This window comes from Zonotrichia leucophrys, chromosome 18, assembly GCF_028769735.1.
Source record: "Zonotrichia leucophrys gambelii isolate GWCS_2022_RI chromosome 18, RI_Zleu_2.0, whole genome shotgun sequence".
NCBI classification, from domain to species: Eukaryota; Metazoa; Chordata; class Aves; order Passeriformes; family Passerellidae; genus Zonotrichia; species Zonotrichia leucophrys.
The window spans coordinates 176,646-199,941 of NC_088187.1; the positions used below are offsets into that span (position 1 = coordinate 176,646).

The following is a 23,296-nucleotide window of genomic DNA, read 5'->3' on the forward strand; positions in this document are numbered from 1 at the left end:
CCCAGGGCGATTTAACTTCCCAATTCGAGCGCGCTGCGTAATGAGGGCAATCCACTTACTCCAAGTAGCACTGGTGGCATGGTGGGTAGAGGGAACCTTTCCTCTGAACATCCATCCCAGCACCGGTAGTCGGGGTGCGAGAAGGAGTTGTGCCTCTGTACCAATCACCTCCGAGGAGGCTTGGACTCCTTCATAGGCGGCCAAGATTTCCTTTTCTGTTGGAGTATAGTTGTCTTCAGACCCCCTGTAGCTCCGACTCCAAAATCCCAATGGTCGGCCTCGGGTCTCGCCAGGTAGCTTTTGCCAAAGGCTCCAGGACAGACCATGGCTCCCGGCTGCAGAGTAGAGCACGTTCTTCACATCTGGTCCTGTCCTGACTGGACCAAGGGCTACAGCATGAGCGATCTCCTGCTTGATCTGGACGAAAGCTTGCTGCTGCTCAGGGCCCCAATGGAAGTCGTTCTTCTTGCGGGTAACCAGATAAAGGGGTCTCACAATCTGACTATACTCAGGGATGTGCATCCTCCAGAAACCTATAGCACCTAAGAAAGCTTGTATCTCCTTCTTATCAGTTGGTGGGGACATAGCAGTGATTTTGTTAATAACATCCGCAGGAATCTGACGCCGTCCATCTTGCCACTTCACCCCCAAGAACTGAATTTCTCGGGCAGGTCCCTTGACTTTGCTCTTCTTAATGGCAAATCCGGCGTCCAGGAGAATATGAATTATCTTCTCTCCTTTTTCGAACACTTCTATTGCCATGTTCCCCCAAACAATGATATCATCAATATATTGTAAATGTTCTGGAGCCTCACCCTCTTCTAGTGCAGCCTGGATCAGTCCATGACAGATGGTAGGACTGTGTTTCCACCCCTGGGGCAATCGGTTCCAGGTATACTGCACTCCCCTCCATGTAAAAGCAAACTGAGGCCTGCATTCTGCTGCCAGAGGGATGGAGAAAAACGCGTTAGCTATATCAATGGTCGCGTACCACTTTGCTGCCTTGGACTCCAGCTCGTACTGCAGTTCCAGTATGTCCGGTACAGCCGCACTCAGTGGTGGAGTCACTTCATTCAAGGCACGATAGTCTACAGTCAATCTCCATTCTCCGTCAGATTTTCGCACGGGCCAGATAGGGCTGTTAAAGGGTGAGTGGGTTTTACTGACCACCCCTTGGCTCTCCAGCTCTCGAATCATCTTGTGGATGGGGATCACGGCATCTCGATTCGTCCGGTACTGCCTGCGGTGCACTGTTGAGGTGGCAATTGGCACTCGCTGCTCCTCTACCTTCAAGAGTCCTACTGCAGATGGGTTCTCTGATAGTCCAGACAAGGTATTCAATTGTTTAATACCCTCTATCTCCACTGCAGCTATTCCAAAAGCCCACCTGAATCCCTTAGGATCTTTGTAGTAGCCATTCCGGAGGAAGTCTATGCCCAAAATACACGGAGCCTCTGGACCAGTCACAATCGGATGTTCCTGCCACTCCTTCCCAGTCAAGCTCACCTCAGCTTCCAACAAAGTCAACTGTTGTGATCCCCCCGTCACTCCAGCAATGGAAACAGGTTCTGTCCCCACGTGTTCCGATGGCATTAAGGTACACTGTGATCCAGTGTCAACCAATGCTTCATAGTCTTGTGGCTCTGATGTGCCAGGCCATCTGATCCACACCTTCCAAAAAACCCGGTTCTCCCGTGCCTCTTCCTGGCTGGAGGCAGGGCCCCTCTAAGCCAGATTGTCCTTCTTTCCTTGGGCATATGCCTTGGAAGTTCCTTCAAGGGGATCGGACATGTCATCGTCATCGTCATACTTAACATCTCGGCTACGAGCGACAGGAGCTGCTATCTTTTTGGTTATACTTTCTCTTTTCTTCAAATCACGCACCCGTTGTGCCAAAGCAGCGGTGGGTTTTCCATCCCATCTCCTCATGTCTTCTCCAGACTCACGCAGGAAAAATCATAACTCAGCCCGTGGGATGTACCTTCTCTCCCCATCAAAGGAGCGCCGGCGTTGGACACCAGGGCTTCTAATTTGTACGGCTGAGATTTGAATAAGGTCCTCCTTAATCTCTTCCTGGAGTTTCTTATGATTCTCCTCTATTTTGTCTTCTAGTTTCTGCAGTCGGGTTTCCACTGCTGCAATTCTGGCATGAGTTGGGCCATGCACAGCATCTGCGTACGCTCGAAGCTTCTTTGCCATATCGAGCACAGTCTCATATGTATCATCTCACTTCATTATTGCTAGGGCAGAAGCGTATTCAGGTGGCCCAAGTCGCACAAGTTTCCTCCACATTACCAGAGTGCATGGTACCAGGTCCGGATTCCTAGTTGTTGTGTCATCTGAGAAAATGAGCTCTGCGACCGCCATCTCTCTCAGGCGTTGGATCCCCTGTTCTATGGTCTTCCACCGTGTCTGCTGCATATAGAGATCATCCATACACAGGTACCGTTCTGCTACGCTTCTTAGGACCCATTCCCAGAGGCTGTGAGGGTTAGCCCCCCTCATCACACCTTGATCGATGGCAGGATCATGTGACAGGGATCCCAAATGCCTCACTTCAGTACCATCCAAAATCGTAACCTCCCCTGCAGCATCCCAAAGGCGGACTAACCAACTAATTATAGATTCGTCAGGTTGTCGGCTGTAATCCTTTCTTAGGCCTCTGAGGTCCTTCAGAGAAAAGGAGTCAATATTGGCTCCAGATTCTGTGCCCCTTGATGTGGCCTCTGATTTTGGTGAGGGTCCTTCTTCTGCATCATCGTCATCATCCTCCACCTTCCGATCGGTCTTGCCTTTACACTTTCCACCTCTTGTATTAGCTGCAACAGCCATGGTTTGGGGCCTATTGTCTGATTCAGCTGCTAGCCTGGAGCCTGGGATGTTAGCTGCAGCCTGGGTCACTGGGATAGTAACTAACTTATCTCCCTGTTCCCTTTCTGCTATCTGCTGCTCCACAGTATCTAGCAGAGTACGGTAAACAAACGCCAAGGCCCAGCTCACTGCAGTAATCCTTTCTTCCTTAGTATTACCATGGCACTTCTCCCTCAAATACTTTGCCACCTCGACTGGATTCTGAATTTGATCAGATGGAAAGTCCCAGTCTATAGGATCAGAAAATTCCTTTAAAGTCTGGCCCATATCCTCCCATTTCCCACTCCAGTCAAGATTTTTCCTGCTTTGTTTTACTCCTGAATCAGGAGTCTCTCTAACCCCTCTAGAAATCTCAGCTTTCATTTTGTATACACTCCAGACAGTATAGACAAGGCTTAATAAATTAAATGCCAGAAAGATGGTTTCTTTCAAACTCAGGGGAAAGTCAGTATTTTCTAATAGAGATGTCAACAATTTGTAGGAGAAGAAGGAAGACAAAGGCTGAAAAGCCCCTTCCTCTTCTTCTCCCCAAACAAACTGAGTACACAGCCATGACAACAATTCATACATTCCTGAAATAAAGTCCAGCATCGTTATCCGACACATCATCACACATAAGGCCAGCACAATGATTATTCTGGTTAGTGCCCCCCGCTTACAAAAGCTACTTATTAGGGACAACATCAGAGCTATTTTTGGGTAAGGAAATAACCCTAGGGACCACAAAGGTATTAAAACTTCAAAAGCCCCTAGGGACCAGAAAAACCGGCAAGCTTCCACTCCAAATGACATTATGAATCACCAATATGCCCACAAAACAACCAAAACCAAAATATTATTGCTATAGGTTTTTTTTCCACTCTTTTTGGCCTCCGAATTTCCCGGCCAACGCACCAAAAAGTATACTGTCCTGGTTTAGGACAAATTAGGGGGAAATCTCCAAAAGGGAGCCCCCCAAAACAAAACAAACCTCCAACCACCCCTCCCCCAACACCGGGTTCAGGAAGGAATTCCTCGGAGGACCAAAGTGGAAAACAAAACCTATTTATTTACAAGTAACAAAAAGAACACTCCCCAACACAAGAAAAGAAAAGGGACCAGACTGTGTTGTGAGGGCGCCGAGCTTCTGTCGCAGGCTTCGGGTGTCCTGGAGCTCTCAGGCCAGGTCCGGAGCCGGTCCAGTATCTTCAGGGGAGGGTAAGAAAGAGAGAACAAAAGAAAAGGGAAAAAAGAAAAAAAAAACCAGCACAAAAAAAAAAGCAGAAAGCAAGCAAGCAAGCAAGCAAGCAAGCGGCTAGCCAAGCCAAGCAGCAAAAGCCAAAAGCAAAAGCGTCTAGGCACACCCCCTCCCCCCCCCCCCCCCCTCTTCCCCATCCAGCCACAGCAAGACGGCCGGGGGCGGGGGGGGAGAAGGCACAGCTGCCAGACACAACACACGATATTGGGATAAAGGCTGAAGGCTGTCACCCCACGACAACAGGGAAGTAAGAACCAGCTGCAAATACAGACTACAAGTGTGAATCTATACTGCAGGAACTGAGCTGTAGCTTGGAATTAAAGACAAGAAGTGATGCCATGGTAAATGTGAACGTTTAGTGCTGGCATAGGAGCCTTCTGCAATGCTCCACCAACCCATGGTTCACATTGCTACAAACTCTCTTTCTGGTGTTACAAAGAGTGTTGAAGAGCTGACTGTAAGTAAAAAAAATAGCCAGAATGTTAATTTTTGTTAATATGGTGAACAATGACTATGTAATAATTCAGAGCTCATAGAAGTGAGTATTCAGATTTCCACTTAGTATGTGCTGGCAGTTTTAATTTGAAATCAACAGGTTTATCCAAATCAAGTTATCCATAGGAATTACTTTGCTCTATGATCTACCTAAAAATGCCTCATTGTCTGTGAAGTTTAGTAGAAATTTGCAAAGTCAACAGTCCACAGATTTTCATTTCTTGTTTAGTGGCTATTCTGCAGGAAAGCTTTTACAGACTAATCAGTTTGGATGTAATTAAAATGCCAGTACATTTCACTTAGCCATTTTGGTATTACAACAAAACCATGTGACTGCACAGCCTTTAAAAAAATATTAAAAAAAAAAATTCAAATCAACAGTCTGAGTAGGACTCAGATTAAAAACCATACCAAACTTCAACTCCATTGGAAGATTCCCTTGTCACCCTGTGAATCAACTCTATATTCAGAAGATTAAAAGTCACAATTATAGTGGTTTTGGTATGGTTAGCAATTGGGGAAGGGCCTTCTTCCTTCTCAGCTCCATGTTGCAGTGCCTTTGGGATGTGGCCTGCTGGCCGTAGTTTGTGCAGCCCTGGCTGTTCTCCATGAGGCAGAAAGTGCAATTGCATTTCCAGCCCAAAGCCCGTGAGGAGTGGGGTGTGCAGAGCTGTGCAGACCCAGGCCAGCAGCTGTGCCGCCAGAGGGTTTTGGTTCCTGCCCAGGGCAGCTGGTGCATCTCTGCCGTGAGTGCCTCCCCTTCCATGTGCCCATGGACAGCAGGTGCAGGGTTCTGCAAGGGGCATGGAACAGGGTGGGGATGTCTGCTGGCAACAGAGTGCAGCAGAGAGCAATCAGTCCAGGATGGTCCTGGAGTGTGTGACAGAGAACTCCTGACACAGCTGTGACTGAGCCAGTGAGGGAAGGCACTGCTGGGCCTGCTGTTTGTGAGGAGAGAAGGGCTGCTGGGTGACAGGAGGGCTGGAGGCGGCCTTGGGCTCAGTGATCACAAAATGCTCGTGTTTGATTCCCAGAGAAGGAACGAGAGATGTTGGGGAAGTGTTGACCTGCAACACATTGTGAATTTGTTAAGCTTTAACAGACAGTGCTTAGTCGTACCTTCCCTCACACCAGTTGTTAATGTGTGCAAGTGGATGTCTTAGCCTTGAGAATAAAGACAGTGGGCCTACTGAGGAGGTAGCTGCAATGCATTGAAGGAGAAGAAGGCTCTCAACCATGGGAGGACAATTTGAGGAACAGGATGTTCACCACATGACCACCAGAGACCTTTAAGAGACCCCCTACTCTAAATGTCAGTAATTTTGGGGAAGTGATTTAAACATGTCAAATACTTTGTGAGAATGTTTAGCCTGTGAGTTTGAGCAAAATAATGAATAAAAGTAATGAAAGTAATGTCTTAGTTCCATGGATACTATCACGTGGGTGTGCATGTTTCAGGGAAGTGATTCCCACGCACCCAGCACTGAAATAAAGTAATGCCTCTTTTTTCACATTGAGCTGGCAGTGTGGATCGGCCCTGCTTGGTAACTTTCATTTTGGTCATTTCTATTGAAGCATAAAGAATGGTTGAAATGAAATCTTTTCCAGCTGTTTTCCATTGGTTTACCTGTTTGAGGGTTAAAATTGTGTGCTGCAGGTGTCCTGGGTGTGTGCAGAGCAGTGCAGCCCCAGAAACCCCTTGGCTTGCCCACAAGTTGTCATGCCTTGTTGCCAGGTGTGCCCAGCTGTGGCAGGAGAAGGAGCCCGCAGCGCAGTGGGCACCGTGCCCTGCCCAGCCGGGGCTCTCTGGCACAGAGCAGCAGCAGCGCCAGCACCGTTCAACCCGCTCCTGCCTTGGCTTCCCCTGGCACACAGAAGCCTCTGGAAATCAGCACCGCCAGCGGCGTTCCCAGCTTGGAGCAGCTGCTGCTGGCGGGCAGATGCTGCCAGTTCGACTGCTTCCAAAGGGGAAGAAAGGCAGAGATGTACATGCACCAGAGCTCTGGGCATGTCCAAGGAAGGTGCAAATATGTGGAGAGATTTGTTAGGAAGGATTTCAGCTGTGATGCCAACAGTGCCTTCTCTCCTGGTTCTGTGTGTTCTAGACAAGTAATGCAATGGTTGGCTCTGACAATTAAGAAGCAGATGTTATGTGGATGTTCAAATGTGTAGTGCTGGTATTGTAATATATCCTCCCATAGTCCTCTTTCCCGGCTCCCTTGTAATAGCCTTGGTAGTCAGGGCATTGGGGAGTGAGACAGAGTAGGGATCCATCCTGAATTAGGTGAAGTGCCTAACAACGGTGAAAAGTCAAACGGCCAAAGCTGAAGGAAAAACTCGCATGCCGGGACAGCAAGGAGACAGAGAAAGAAAAACAGAAAAGACCACGAGGTCAATTTGCCCCGACCTAGAAATTCCTTTGATAAAGAAGAACTGGTGCTACGTGTCATGCGAGATGAATATGTATGAACTTGTTGTGAAACTGTATGCATATGCATTTGGAAGGGGGATAAAAGGAGGTCTGAAATCTTCAGGTGTACGCATGCCTTTTTAGGAGAATTTTTCTCCGTGTGCATCCGGCGTCGTAAATAAACATACTGAGCTTTACAAGTTTTATAAAGTTGTGAGGTTTCTTCTTTTCTCCGCAAAACAGGAGGGCTGGCTTGTGACCAGCAGGCAGGGTGTAACAACACCTGACCTCCAGTCAGGATGCAAGAAAGTAATTTCCACCAATGGACAGCAGAGAAAGAGTTGACTGATAAAACTTTTATGAGGGGCTGAGGGTACAAAAGGCAGAGGATCCGTTTTGTAGATGAGCACATGGCTGCTAATCACAGAGACTCCCAATGCTGCAATTTTTCCTTATTCAGTCCTTTGTTAAGGTTTACTAAACCTTTAAAATTTTAAAAGTGAGAGTCATTTCCCACATGTGCCATGCTGTGGGCCATTGTCTTGGTCTGGTTTCCTTTGCTTGTGTCCCATCTGAGTGCGCAGCTGGGGTACAGGCTGTAGGTGCTTGGGGCACTCCTGGAGTTCCTCTTGGATCCCTGAACCACAGGGTTTGGCCCATGAAGGGAATTTTTGCTGCTTTGCGACAGATGAGAATTTCCCAGGCTCTTTTGTGTTTGCTGTAGGGAAGGTTGGTTATTGCTGTGCATAAACTCACAGACCAACACAGAGCTGTCCCTTTGTGATGTCAGGGCATGGTTGCCATGTCGTCATAGTGGCATCAGAAGGTTGCCTTGGTGCACAGAAGGCCTGAGTGTCAGAGCAGCTCTAGGCCTTGCTCAGATCAGGAGAACCTTCCTGGTCAAAGCATCTTTCAGTAGGCAGCTGCCCACTGACAAGAGGCTTGTTTTTTTAGCTTTTAGAAAAATTGCTGAAATGCCAATAATTAGCCATCTGGCCACTGCAGCTTTTGCTGCCTATGGCATTTATTATTCCATTTATTATTTTACAAATTTTGCACGTAAGTAGAGGCTTCCCTTCTGCTTAGGTTAGGGTGTATCCTAACCTGGCTTTTGTATGTCTTCCTGCTCTTTCTTGGGGGCTGACTTTCTGATTTTGAAAGAGAAAGAGCATTAGGATTCCCCTGGTTTGGTAAAGCTCCTGTCAAGAGGTTCAGCTAAAAAGGGGGTGTCTGTAGCCACAGGGGCAGCATTTGCAGAGGAACCTGCAGGGCTTACGTTCCCTCCACGGGAGAGTCTGTGGCAGCAGAGTCTGTCATTTCCTCAGCTGGCTGGGACAAGCAGGACACCTTTGAAAATGTAGACTGGCAGACCTTCTTTAAGGCCTTCTAAAAACTCTGCAGTTGTTCCCAGAATTCAGAGAAAGCTTATTTCTTTTTAAATTTTGTCATGAAAGGATTTGACTAACTTGACCTTATACTGAGGTAAAAATAGTTGTTTCCTTTTAAAGGAAGTGCTGCTGTGCTTTTCCACAAAAGAACTGCACCACATCCTGGAGATTTTTGGGAAGATTTTCTGGGCAACTGTTTCCTGCAAGTTAATCAGAATTAGTGCATGACACTGAGTGAAAAAAAAAAGAGTATGTGAAGGAGAAGATTTCAGAAGCTGTCTTATGTGTTTGGTAGAACAGGAGCATTGAGTGTTAAAGAAAAACACTTTGCATTTGCTTGATCATATTTGTATTCATTTACTGGGTAAACAGGCCAAAGTGTAGGCACAACCAAGAATATTGTCCTGATATCTTGCTGGCTGTGTGAATGAGATGTGTCTCCTGGAGGGATGTTGTGAAACGGGAAATCATCTCTGTTTGGGTTGACTTGTTCTGTGGGATTCAGCAGCCCAGGCAGTTTTCTGACAGCATCTGGTTCATTTTCCCTTCCCACTACAGGACACCTGAAGCGTGTATTCAGACGTGCTGAAGATCCTGAGGTGAGTGAGAAAGGAACATTTCATGTTCCTTGTGTTTAAGAATTGTAGAGGAAGATGTGAACTTGGCCAGTAGCAATAGATTGTAGAGGGCCAGCTAGGGAGGCTGAAAGAAAAACCATATTCATGCCTGTAACAAAAATAATAAAGGCAGAGATAGATATTTTTAAATTTCCTCCTCAGAGTTTGAAGAACTAAAAACCTAGTTTTGAAAAGAGAACGATGCTTGCAGACAGCAGGGAAAATTTAATTAAGAGCAATTTCCTGTACAGTTGAATTAGATCATTTTAATTTAAAGAGAGGGACTTAGAATCCTATTCCCATCAAACTTTATGATATTTGCTTAGAACATGAGGTGGTAGAAAAGGAAGGCCATCTTGCAATGGTGCCTGCAGTACCTGAAGTGAAATGGGCACCTTTGTGGCTGGGGAGCTGCGTGGGCCAAAAGGGCGCAGGGCTGGCGGCCGTGAGCAGCTGAAGATGAGGCAGCGTGGGGCCAGGGGGCCAAGCAGGCCAAGGGCTCGGTGGCTGTGCCAGCAGCAGAGGGGCAGCAGGAGCAGGGCAGTGAGCGTGGCCTGTGCTGGGCAGCGCTGTGGCCACAGCTGGAGTGCTGTGTGCAGCTGTGGGCCCTGGGAAGCAGAAAGTCATGGAGGGGCCACAGCATGGGCACAGAAGGACAGGGGAGCTGGGCAAGGGGGTGCAGCACAAGGCCAGGGAGGAGGTGCTGAGGGAGCTATAGCCTGGACATTGGGGGCTCATGAGGGACCTTCAGGCAGACTTCCATAGATCCCTGCCTTAGATCCATAGAGCCAATGCTCAGCACAGGGGCTGTTTCCCTGCCAAACATCCCTTCACTGCATCCAAGTGCTTTAGACACTGGAGTAGGTAACACTTTCATATTTTGTTTGTTTATTTGTTTGTTTGTTTCCTAGAAGAAGAAGCCTTTGGTAATTTCTCCTTCTCCAGGGAGCTTTTTCTCAATCTTTCCTGGCCTTTTTCCAGCACTGGCAGAAACTTTCAGGTTAACGGCTCCCGTGTCTTTTGGCTGCCCAGGGAATCAGTGTGTGTTGTGTTTGGGAACTGAGTAGGAAATCAATGCCCTTGCATTCCAGCTGGTGCTCAGAGATTAGAGGAGCTGGAGGGGCTGGGCTGCATTTTTGATTCCAGTCACTTTAGCACTATCAGTGTGGTCGACTTGCCCGAGCACAGATACACAAAGAGTGCAGTTCCCAGTGCAATGCTCTGGGTCTGATTGCATTCCATAAGGATCTACATGCTCCAGATTCCCCAAGAGTGTGGGTTACTGAAGCAACAGGAGAGCAAGTTCAGGATTGTAGCTGAGTGGGGCACTGGCTACCAAATTTTGATGTCTGTAGCAACAGAGAGGACAGTAAAGGGAGATTTCAGTAATAAGATCTGTCTATCATCTATCTATCTATCGATCTATCTATCTATCTATCTATCTATCTATCTATCTATCTATCTATCTATCATCTATCTATCTAATCTATCTATCCATCTATCCATCTAACTAACTAACTAACTAACTAACTAACTAATTAACTAACTAACTAACTAACTAATTATGTAACATTTACATAATTGAATCTTCCTGGCTCTGGTCCAAGGCAGTTGGAGGTGCAAAGGTCACCTAAAGCATCCCTTTCTGGAGAGGATTAGAGACAAGTTCCCTTGACAGATTCTGAGTAGGCAGAGATGTTTCCCCCTCCAGAGATGGTGGTTTTTTCCCCTCAGATCTGTTTTCCTCTTCCAGCCTCTTGTGCCCTGAAGTCTCCAGTTAATTCTTTAAACTTATGCCTCTCCTAGAGAGGTGGAACAATTCCATGTTTAGGTGGCGTTTGGTGATTCTGGTCATACATGCCATGCCGTACATGACACATGGTTTCCTTCACTGGCATCCCCAGGGCTGTGTAAGTGCATTCGTTAATGGGGCCTTATGAGAAACTCTGTTACTGCTGGTCAGAATTCTCAGTTGACAAAAGAGGGAGAAGAAACACCTTGGTCCTCCTCCATATACTGAGGTGGCCACAGAGGCCCTGTGACCTCCACCAGAGATCTTTGCATGCATCCTTATCTCCTGAATGACCCGGTTTTCTAACAAGAGTGTGGATGTCAGGAAGGAGGAATGCTGGTGCAGGCCTGAAGAGAAGGTGAACTCCAGAAGTGTCTCTCACAAGGAGTGAGCTCACCCAGGAAGCCCCTGCAGAGCCAGGATGGAGCTGTGGGACAGGGCGGGGTGTCAGTCACTACTGAAAGACAAACAGGACATGGCAGAAGCAGAGGGAGGCTCTCACCAGACCCTTGAGAAATGCCACCCCTTCCCTGTCAGCTGTCTGAGAGGCTGTTGGAGCTTCAGTCCCAGGTGGCCCCTGATTGTAGGGCCAGGGGCACTGTGGAATCTGTGCCTCCCCTCGGGCAGAGAACGACCCAGGAGAGCAGCAGCACAGTGCTTTGGGAATGTGTGAGCCCAGCAGCCTTTGAGTCTTGGCCCACAAAGGGCGTATGGGAAGTTGAAACCCATCTTCTCTTGCTCTGTGCAGGTGCTTCTAGAGAAAGAGCAGGACCACACTGCTTCATCTGAGCTGCCATGCCAGACTCAGGGAGAGCTGTTCCCTGCCCGAGGGCAGGAAGAGCAGCTGAGGCAGCAGGTGGAAGAGCCACAGGAGAATGGCCAGGTAAGCCTGACTGGCCAGGGCACAGAGGGAAAGGCAGGAAGAGGGGCATAAACCAGAGCTCCTGGGACAGAGGAGGCCAGGAGTCCCACAGGCACTGAAAGCACAGAGCCTTGCAATCTGCAGAGATCAGCCCTGGGACAGGAGGTTTGCAATGGAGGCTGATGTGGGGAGGGAAGCAGAAAGAAATGGCTGAATAAATGTGATTTGGAGGCTGCAAGAGGAAAAAAGCTGAGCCTGATGGCAGCTCTCAGTCCCTTGCTCTGATTTTGTGTGTACAGAACATCAAGGCAGAGCCACAAGCAGAGCTGCCCGAAGCTCAGAGTGCCATCATGGCAGTGAAGAGAAAGCACAAGGAAGACATGGGAAGAATTCAAGAGGAGAATCTCCATCAGCAGAGGGGCGATCAACAAAACCAGGTGAATGAAAGAGTGGCAGCCACTCCACTCATGAAACATCCTCTCTTTTGTTTGTTAGAGAACATGAAGGAACAGCTGGATGCAGAGCTTCAGACAGCTCACAGTATGATCAAGGCAAGGCATAAGCGGCTGGAGGAAGAAATGAAAATCATCAGAGAGAAACTTAATCGCTTCCGTCAGTCTCTGCAAAACCAAGTGAGTGAAAGAGGGATGCAGCCACTGCAGTCACCAATCTGGTGGTTTCTGCCCTTCTTGCCTTTCCAGTGCAGAGCAGCAGGGAGTGGGGCCATGCCTCTGAGTGCCATGCTGCTGCTGTAGTGTGTATCACAGTTACTCTGAAGGACATTTCCTGGTTTGCTGAATCTCAACATCTGCCCTGGACAGTGAAACTTGTCCTTTGGCCTTTTGGCCAGCAGTCATCCAAATTGATTCCTGCTGGCCTGTTCCTGCTCTCCTTTTTTCTTGAGGTGTTTTTACAGTGGAACTTGGTGACCCTAATGGAGGATTGAAACAAGTTGTTGTATCCCCTGTCAATCTGTTCTTTGCCTTTCCTCACAGTCGATGACTCCTGGCTGACAGGGACAAGCTGTAGTGTCTGACTGCTTTGTTCTGTTTGACTTGAGGTGCAAGTGTTGACATCTCACCGGGCAGCCTGCGAAGACTTCCAGCCAATGTCTGGCAATGAAGGACCCCAAGCTAGGAGTGAGGTACAGGAGCAGTGCCCACCAGAAGTGCTCCAGGTCCAGCACATCATGGGCTCTGAACCTGCTGCTGCAGCAGCATCACCTCGAGGAAGCCCTTCTGTTAAACCTGGGAACTCAGGCTTGGGCAGTTCCTGGGAATAGGAGACTGAGGAGGAGTACCTGGAGCTGCTGGGTACGTCTGGGGTGTTTCTTATCTGAGGGACAGTGTGTTGTGTGCAGGTGTCAGCAGAGCTGTACCAAATGCTCCTCCTGAGTTTGGTGTCACAGGGCCATTTAGGACTCCCCAGAGGCAGTGCTGTGCTCCGAGGCAGCGAGAGCGCTCTGGGTGTTCCTGCTGCCTCTGAGGGCACCTGGGACTGGCTTGGCTTTGCCTGAGCTTCCCTCTCTGCTAAAGGCTGAAGCAGGGATTGTCCTTGGATCTGCAGAAGGCTGTGACCTAGCAAATGATCTAGGCAAGTCCTGTGTGCTAGTGGCCAAACTGAACAGAATTTTTAGCTTCCTAAATTCTCCTTAGAGTCTTGACTTCCAACCAGTCATCAGAGCAAAAAAGCTTCACAGAAATGGACTGGCTTTGGAGTTCTGTGGTTTTGGTTGGCAATTTTTTTTTTTTGGGGGGGGGGAATTGCTTTTGTGTTGTTCATTTTTGGTGGGGGTTTTTTGTTGTGTTTTTCTCCATCCTGAAGGAGCCCTTCTACCCCACGTCTTACTGATGTCACTTTTTATGACTGTTACTGTTACCACTACTACATCTGCAGTTTATTTTCATGAGAATGCTATATTTTTGTCAATAAGAGAATGCTATCTTTTTGTCAATAAGAACTACTTTGAAAGAACATCAGGTTACAGGACAAATAGAGAGCACAAGGTGTTTTCCATGTGCCCCCAAAGAAAAACCAGAGACTTTGATAACAAACTTCATTTAATCTTCTAGTTTTATGCTTATCAAGATGTGCCCAGGAGACACATCCAAGTGGCGTGATCAGATAAAACTGTACTGCAGGCATTTCTCAGGAGAGAGCCTCCAGCCCAGCCATGGTATATCCCTCGGATCCATGGCACTTTTCCATACCTGATTCCCACTCTTTCCCATGACTGTTAGAATCCTACCCATTGGCCCAAGCCCTGCTCAGATCAGTCTCTAGGAAAACACATCAAGCCCTTTGTGATTCTGCATCACAACCCAATGAATCTGCTTCTTGCCCGTAGGAGCTGCCAGTGCTGTGCTCTCAGATAAGACCTGGTGGGGCTGAGACCAGAGCCCAGTGGATTCTGTGTCTGCCATCACCTGTTGGGACAAAAAGGGCACTGATCTGTGCCTCGGTGTGGCTGATCTCAAAGCCCATCCTGTTGTGTCCTGAATGGGGGCAACAGCTTGTCCGGGGCTCAGGCTCACTCTGGCTTCTTCCCATCAGTGTCTGTGCTCATGCTTGGGCATTGCCAGCCTTGTTGTGGTCGCTGCCCTGCCCCTGAGGGCTGGAAGGACTGCAGAGGCTGGAGCCTTCCTTAGCTGGGAGAGGGGCATCTTTGAGCTCAGCCTGCTCATAAACAGATCAGGGTCCTGATGCTGAAAGCCCCGTCAGGATCAGTTACAGCTTGAGCTACTCTGGTTTACAAATGGAAGGCATTCCTTTTGCAAATTGCTGAAAGGTGGAGAAGATGTCTTCCTCTCCTGGGATTGCATGTCCCTGTGCTTTGTTTCCTGTCAAGAGAACTCTTCAAAAGACTGTACAAATCAGTCTCTGTGCTGGCCACCTGTGCTGCAGAGCTGTCTGCCTGGTTGTGGTCATTGTTACCGAGCCAACCACAAAGGGCTCAGAGCTCCAGGCGCTGGGGCTGCCTTTTGTATCTCCTGGAAGCTGGGATCTCTGCTTTAAAGTCAGCATCTTGCATTTTGTTTCCCTCAGGGAGAATGGTGAACTCCACTGAAAATCCCCTGATGAAGTACATCCATCTGAAATATCTTGGCAGCGGGTGAGTCCAACAGCAGTTACTCCTGCACAACCATGGGCCAGGTGTTTTTGGGGTGGAATGTCTATCCAGCGTGAAGTCAGGCCAGCTGCAAAGATGATCACACACTGGGGATAGATTGTCCCATCTCTCAATGCTGCTCAGAATTTGTGAGTGGGCTCAGAAGGCATTGTCAGAGATGCCTTGCTACCGAGGTCTTGCCTGCATCAAGGAACAGGACCTGGAAGATCTCCTTGTCTCTCAAGTGTGGGACAGCTCTGTGTTAATTTCTTTAGCATTTTTTGTATGTCTCAAAATCATACTGGCACACTAATGAAAAGAGAAGAAACTTGCTTGCCTGAAAGAGCAACCTACGCCCTATCAAAGCTGTGAGATAACAGTTCCCAGGAACAATTCTTTCCCCTGGTTTGAAGAAGGAAACACTCTGTGGTCAGGATAGGAACCACACCATTTAGACAGTGAAACCCAAGAGGAAAGACTAACCTCCCTTTAGAAATTGAACCCCAGTGCTTCAGGAACAGGCCCAGTGCCCATGCACTTGAGAGAAAAATGCATCATCTGCCTTCTGGCAGAGCCCTCCTGCATCCCGCAGGTTTTGACACTTCCAGCAGAGATCTCCTGTGTGGGCTGGCTTTCACTGCAAGATCTAAATAGCTTCTCCTTTCTCTGCTTCTGTTTTGTTTCTAGGGGGTTTGGAGACGTTTATAGAGCACTCGACACTGCCACAGGAGGAGAGGTAAATGTCAACAGCCCCTGCAGGCTCTGCTGCACTCGAGGGCTTTCCCCTCTGGTGTGAGCTGTGGCTGGAGCTTTGGGCAGAGCTGTGCTGAAAAGGCACAAGAAGCACAGACCGGTGCCAGCCCACAAAACACATTTGGGACTTTGTTCTCCTCAGCTGCCGGAAGGAAGGCACGGAGGGCAGCGGTTCCTTTCAGAGAAGGACACGCTCGCTCGCTCTCCATTGCTAAAACAAAGGTGGTGCCTGTGAGCACCTTGCTGCTCTTTGGGGCTACAGCTTCAGAATCCTGGATTCTCATTTCTGGCTGCCAGCAAATGCATCTGAAAGTTACTGGTAGTTCCTTAGCCACCTGCAGTGCTGCACTTGGGAACTGCACATAGGGAGAGATCTGCAAGGCATCCCTGAAAGCCCTAAGCCCTGCCCATATCACAAGATGTATCCACAGAGTATTAAGGCATGGATTGCTTCTTCTGAGTCCCAGACAAAGCAGCAGAGAGTGTGGTCAGAGGTTTGTGGGTGATAGTTGAGACACCGCTGTTACCAAGTGGTCAAGGCAAAATGTCAGTGGCCCCACGTGTCCTGTAACTGGTACCCAAGGGAGCAGAGAAATGGGCTGTTGGAATGTCAGTTCCTGATTACTGCAGTGCCTAATCACAAGGCAGTTTGGCACAGCTCATCTGCGTCATTGCAAAATCACTCACTCCATGTGCCTTGTGGTCTCGTGCCACCAACCTCCCAAGTTACTGATTTTCAATGTCATTTTAGGTGGCAATAAAAAAAATAAATCTTCAAGGAGTGAGGAGGAAGGAGCTAACCTTTAATGAAATAATGATCATGAAGAGATATAGGAGTCCCAATGTTGTGAATTATTTGGACAGGTGAGAGGTCATGGTCTTATCCCATGGATGTGTGTTTACATAAAGCAAACAGGAGAGGTTAAAAACTCACTTTGGTCAGTGGCAGCAAGTAAAGCTGTTAATTTTTATTTATTCATATTTCTCTACTCATCTCCAATGGATGAGAAGAGAGTGCATCTTGTCTGCATGAGTCTTCCCTGGCACACCTAGTTTGATAATTACTCCAAAATTATTCAATACCTGGATCAGCTGTATCTTTCTAACTCAATAGCCTCAAAGTTCACTGCTTCCACATTTATTTGGGATTGATTTTTTAAAGTTTCTTAACTGCAGATGAACCATCCTAAGTGGATTTCCCTTGGATTGTTGTCCCTCCCTGCCATTGCTATGCATGCCAGGAAGACTAGGTGCTTATTTCCAGAAACACCATGCCTGAAATGTTTTTTATCTGGGCTGTTTCTAAACTGCACTTTTCATTTGCTGCCCATCTAAGACATCTCCTTTTTCACAGATGTGTCTTTCTCTTTGAGACTGCACAGATTGCAAACAATGCACAGCCAAGAGGGAATATCTATTCCTTTGATTCTGTCCTTGTCACAAAGGCATCTGGACATAAGAAACCTGGAAGCAAAAAATCAACATAGCCATGCATGTTCAACTCTACCCCCTTGTTTCCTTCTTTCAGCTACCTTCTGGGCGAGGAACTCTTGCTGGTTATAGAGTACATGGATGGAGGTGTCCTGAGCGATATTGTCAGCCAGACCTGTCTGTCTGAAGATGAGATGGCAGCCATCAGTCGGGAGGTCAGCAATCCCTGCTGTGTTTCCAAGGGCTTGGGCAGCATTGTCTGGGAAACAGGGGCTCAGAACAGGAAAGGTTTCCTGTGCCAAGCTTTGTTTCTGTGTTGCTGCTATGCTACGGGCAAGTAAAAGCGTCTCAAGTGAAAGGCCTGCCAGTGTCCCTGCACTCCCTGTACTCAGTGCCAGTACTCTTATCTCCTGCTGTTGTATTCTCGCTCTGTCTCTTGTATTTGTATTTGCTGTTCTCCATCTTGCCTCTCTAAATGTTTGCCTGGAGTCTGTCTTCACTGCATTCCTTGCCTGTAAAAGCAAAGGTGCTGGTGGCAAGATTTGAAACAAACAGCAAAGAAAAAAGAGAGAGACTCGTTTCTCTCAGTCCTCAGCTAAAAAGGATAGGAGTGCAGCCAGAATGCTCTTTGCTTCTGAGCACATGCACTGCAGCAGGAGTCATCCTGGCTGGTTGGCAGGGGGCAGCCTACAACAGCAGGTGCTGTTGCTCTTTCAAAAGCTGACGTGCCTTTCCTCAGAAAGGTCCTGCTCTGCAGGTGCTGGAGCAGCAAGCTCTTCCTCTCAGTGGCCGTTACTGTTCTGCCATTACTCCCCATTCCCCTGGAGAGGGAATCTTTTAGATTCTTTGTTTCCTTTCTTGTGTGATGAAATCACATCACACATTTTTGCCCTTCTGTTTCTGTTTTCTCCCTCAGTGCCTGCAAGGACTGGATTTTCTTCATTCCAATGATGTGATCCATCGAGACGTGAAGAGTGACAACATCCTTCTCAAAACTGATGGCTCTGTCAAGCTGGGTCAGTATATTCTTGGTCGGGTGCAGCATTCCAGGGATATGTGGGTGTGGGGCTGCCTGGAGTGACTGCCAGCTCCCCAAAAATGGTGCTGGTGGCAGTGCAGGGACCCCTGCTGCGAGCTGAGGGCACAGTTGCAATGTGCACAGAGGTAGAAGGAGCCACAAGCAGTCAAGAGTGGCCTTGCTCTGTGTGTGTCCCTTCCAGAGAGAGGGAGTTACAAGTCTAAAGTTTCCAAAGAACAAAAGCCACTGCTGGAGGCAGTGTAAAAAATGGGGGGATTTTTAAAGACACCAATGCCAGGAGATTCAACAACACATTTTCAAACTTCTACTGGGGAATTCTTTTGCTTGCTTTCCTAATTGCACAGAATTCAGATAAAATCAGTATTTTGTTTTCTCCTCAGCCGATTTTGGCCTCGCTACGCAGCTCACCCCTGAGCAGAGCAAACGCTGCTCGCTAACCGGGACTCCTTGGTGGATGGCGCCTGAAGTGGTGACAGGTCAACCATATGGCCCCAAAGTGGACATATGGTCTTTTGGAATTGTGGGAATTGAAATGATAGAACAAGAACCTCCTTACTTGAGTGAAAGTTCTGACACGGTAAGGAGCAAATACTCACTGATCCCACTGTCTTTCTCAACTGTCCCACGTCCTGTGTGCCACTGGACAAAATCCCATTGCCATCTGCTGGAACTACTTCCACCAAGGTCCCCTGCTACAAATGTCCCTGCAACACATCAGCATCTGCTGTACTTTTGGTTGCATCAGTGGGAGAATTCAAGCCTTACCACATGCAAACAAACTCCAAACAAACAAAGTGTTCTCAGGCAACACTTTCCTTTGGGTTAGTGGTTCCAGTTCTTTTGTCTGTGTAGATGGCCTTAATAACAGGAAAAAAGCATCTTAAAACTGTTGTTATCTTTCCAGAAATGAAGGAAGGAAACCCAAACCCAACAAAGTTTCTAAAACCGTGGTCTTTAGAGAGGAACCTAACCCCGTGTGCAGTTTCTTCTCACTGGGAAACATGGGCATGAGGGTGTAATGCACAGAGTCTCTTCTGCTTCTTGTGCAGTGCCGCTGAAACACTCAGTGACCCTGTTTCTCTCCTAGCCCAAGCAACATTCTGCACATCACCAAGCCAGAGCCTGGTGATGCGGAGAGCCTGCCAAAACCTCCTGTTTGTTTTCTGGCACTTTCTGGGATTGGCCTACCATTTATGCATTGACTTGAGTAGCCAAATGACTAGAGGGTGGCCATAGGGATGGAACCTCTCCTTCTTCTGACCTAGACAATTTTTCTTTTGCTGCAAAAACGGGAAGCTGAAATTTTCAGACTGCTGAGAGACAGAGCTGCAGGTGGCTCCTGTGTGCCCAAGCAGGCATTTTCATCCCAATACATTTGTGCAGGCATCTTAATGTGTCTGTGTTGAAGAGGAGATTGTAAATGTTTGTTTCCCTACCTGGGTATTAACTGATGGATATACTTTCTTTTCTTCCAATTCCCATTGTTTTCAAGAACAGCACAAAAAGCCTGATGAGTTTTGTTCTAGGGCACGTGCGCTTAAAGGACCAACAAGCACTGCAGAGATGCCTTTCATGTACTAACCCTTGAAATTAGTTAGTATAGCAAAGTCCCTCTTCCAAAAACCATCTCAAGCTGGCATGAATCCTCAGAGATGCAAATGTCCTTTTGCTGATGTAGTTCCCACTAACAAGGCCAGGAAATGAAATCAGCTGCCAAGGCAAGATCTGCAGGATGGTGGAAAAGCTGCGGCTACATTGGGGTTTGGGTTTTTTGGTTGGTAAAGGAAAGTTATCTCTGGGTCTGTGCCAGGGCAGAAAGTGCCACTGAAGAACAGAGGTTAAACAAAGGGATCTGGGAGAGCCTTAGAGATGTGAAAGCAGGAGGTGGAGCCTGGTATTTCCTTTTTCTCCAGGCTACACACCTGATAGCCACAGTAGGGACTCCACAGCTGCGGCAGCCCAAGCTCCTCTCGGCTTTGCTGCGTGACTTCCTGAACTGCTGCCTGCAGACAGACGAGGAGCGGCGCTGGTCTGCCAAGGAGCTCCTGCAGGTAAAATGTGAAGGGGCTGCAGGTGAAACAGGCTCTGAGGGATGGGCTCCTCCTCCACTCAAGTCCAAGGCAGCGGATGAGCCCCCTTCCTCCTCACCTCCACTCTTGCTGCTCTTCAAATGAAAACACTGAGGAATCCTAGACTGGGCTGGGCTGGCAGGGCCCTGTAAATGTCCTCTGGTGCAAGTGTCCTGCAATGAGCAGGGACATCTTTAAAGAGATCAGGTTGCTCAGAGCCCTTTGCCACCGGAGCCAGAATGGTTGCAGGGATGGGGTACCTACAAGCTCTTGGAGCAAGGTGTGCCAGGGTGGCACCATGCTCCAAGTAAACAAGTTCTTCCTTAGACCTACTCTGATTAGATGCCCTTTGTGTTTAAAAATATTTGTCCACATCCTATTGTAACTGGCCCTGTTAAAAAAGATGTCCCCCACTTTCTTCAAAGCCACTCTGAAGTCTTGGACAGTGGCAATAAAGTCTCCCTGGGGCCTGTTCTTCACAAAACTGAATAACTCCAGCTCCCTCTGCATTTCCAGACAGGAGAGGTGCTCTGTCCTCTGACTAATTCTGTTGCCCTCTTTTGTGATTTGGTGGAGTGTTCAGTTTTATCTAATGGCAAAAGTATTGAAGTAGAGCAATGCAGGGTACAGAGACATGAAATGGTGGTGGAGGAGTCCATGGAAGCCAGTCCCAGACTAGGGGTCAGAGATTTGGCTGTGGGCAGGAGGGGCTGTGGGGGGCTCACTGTGAGCCTCTGAGGGGCCCTGGTTTGTGCCCCCCAGCCCACCCTTAGAGGTTTCTGCCACGCAAACAGGGACAGCTGGGAGGGACTTGTCCCAGTCCCATCTTCTGCCTGGCATGCTCAAGCAGACGGGAACTGTGCCAGGGTTCCTGCCAGGCTGTGTGGCAGAGAGGGAACTGCAGGGCCCAGTGCCACTGGGCTGGCCCTGCTGGGAAGGAAGGTGCCATCCAGCACACGAGGGGCAGGGCATGGAACGGTAGACACTGCTTTCTGTCCCTGTGGGAATCAGCGCAGTGCCTGTCTTTCAAAGGCAGGGACCTGTGTGAGTCATTGGAGTTTCCTGAAAGGAAAATAACCCAGGGACAGAAAGCACCATTTCTAGAGCACTGGCAGGGCAAAAATCCCAGCATGATGAAGTCATCACAATAAACAGATGAGTGGGATTCTGGGCCAGGTTTGCCTGTGATGGCAAGGTCTTGCACATTGGGGATGAGTGGGGAGCAGATGGTCCCATTGCTCCTCTTTCTGGGTCTTTCCAGGAACTTTATGTATCCTGATTGAGTCTCTGAAGCAATGAGCTTGGAAAGTAATGGTTCACTGTTCTTTGTTGTATTTTTTTTTCCGGTGGACAGCATCCATTTGTAACTTCAGCCAAGCCACCATTCATCCTGGCACAACTCATCAAGTCAGTGAAGAAGATGAATAACCCTAACCCTAAACCCTAAACCTAAAACCTAACCCTAACCTTAAATGCTAACCCAAACCCAACCCCTATACCTATCCCTATCTCTAACCCTTACCCTATCCCTAACCCTTACCCTAACCCCAACCCTAAGCCTAAGACAAAACCTAAACCTAAGCCTAAGCCTAAACCTAAACCCAAACCTAAACCTAAGCCTAAGCCTAAGCGTAACCCTAACCTAACCCTAGGAGATGAGAACATAGCAATCATGTCAAGATGTTATCTCTGTTACCAATTTAGAGTAGGATTGTAGAGTAGGGTTGCTAGAGATTTGTAGCATAGAATTATAGATTAGAGTTGTAATTAATAAAGTTTCTGAAACATCAACTCACTTGGAAGATTCTCCTCCCTTTGACCCCTTCAGAAAATTCAACATTTCCTTCTGAATTAACAATTGTTTTTTATTGGTGCTAAGTCACACATATGGCTTCTTTTGTATGGTTTCATAAGTGAGGAGGGGACTTCATATCATTCATCCTCTCCAGACCGCACTGCCTTTGGAATATGAGCCACTGGCTGGTTATGGCACAGCTGTGTTATTTCTAGTTGAGGCAGAAAGGGCAATAGCATTTGAAGGCAAAACCAAAGGAAGAATGAGGCAGCCCAAACACCCTGTGCAGATGCAGGCCTTCAGCTGTGACTGGAGAGCAATGGGGTTCCTGCCACTTGGATTTGTATCCCTAAATGCAATAATCTCTTTGGCTGGAGGAGAGCCTTGCTCAAGTGAGAAAGCAGAAAGGTCAGAGAGAGTGCTCGGGAAGGTCTCCTGTGGTGCAGAGCTGTCAGCGCCTGAGAGGTGAGAGCGGGCCTGGCCTTGCCCGGGCTGGAGCCCCAGCAGAGCCCCAGCAGAGGCCGGAGCAGCCTAAGCCCCGGCAGAGGCAGGCTGGAAGGAGGCCCTTGGAGCTGCAAGAGGCAGCAGCCGGGCCCTGGGTGCCTCTTGCTGGGAGCGGGCGAATCCTCCGCTCTCAGAGCCCAGGTGGCAGCTGGCTGCTGCCGAGGGGAAGCGCAGCAGTGCTGGGCACAGCCCGGCCTGGAGGCATTGGCCATCTGGAGTGTGCCCAGGAGCAGAGAAAGGCCAAGGGCTGCTGCGGGCCGCTGGGCTGGCTGAGGATTCCTCCCCTTCTGCCGGCTGCCCTGCAACTCCTGGCAAAGGCCAGCAGTGTGTGCAGCACTCTGGGCACCGGGGCAGGGAGCTGGGCTGCTCTGTAGGCTGGAGCACAGGGCAGCTCCTTCAGGCCCAGCACTTGTGCCAGGGGAAGCCAGGCCAGCGTGAGGCAGGGACAGCTTGGCAGGGCCCATCTGCAGGAGCCAGCGGCTCACGCAGCTCTGGGAGGAAGCGCCTGCAACCCTGCAGTTCTGCACTGAGCCAGAGCAAAAGTGTGAGATGCAGAGTGTTTGGCAGAAATATTCAGGCCCACCAGGCCGGCCTGCTTTGTGCTCTCTGGCACACAGCAAGCGCTGTGCAATGCAGCTCTGAGCTACTGGGAGAGAGGCAGTCAGGGATGTGCCCGAGGTGTGTCAAGGGGTTAGCTGAAAATGTAATGAGGATAATTGAAAAGTGCAGATGAGTCGAGGGGCCAGCTGGGAATAGAATTGGGATAGTAGATGATTGCATATTTTAAGTTAAGATTTTAAAATGAGGTAAGAAGCTAAGTTAGTAATACAGCTAGCAGAAATCATGTGCCTTAGTTAAAGAGTACCAAATATATTAGGAACATAAAGCTAGAAGTGACAGGGATAGAGGAAGCAATTGTGAAGA

At 48.5% G+C, this 23,296-nt stretch overlaps 1 protein-coding gene across 1 annotated transcript; it reads left to right on the forward strand.

The window, feature by feature from the left end:
• Positions 1-1,204: 1,204 nt before the first annotated feature.
• Positions 1,205-21,352, forward strand: LOC135455544 (serine/threonine-protein kinase PAK 1-like). Its single transcript, XM_064728874.1, has 9 exons — positions 1,205-1,333; positions 11,559-11,693; positions 11,972-12,304; positions 16,286-16,398; positions 17,063-17,180; positions 17,882-17,981; positions 18,385-18,581; positions 19,918-20,055; positions 21,335-21,352. Exons 1-9 carry the CDS (start codon positions 1,205-1,207, stop codon positions 21,350-21,352), a joined length of 1,281 nt encoding a protein of 426 aa, XP_064584944.1.
• The last annotated feature ends 1,944 nt before the right edge of the window (positions 21,353-23,296 follow it).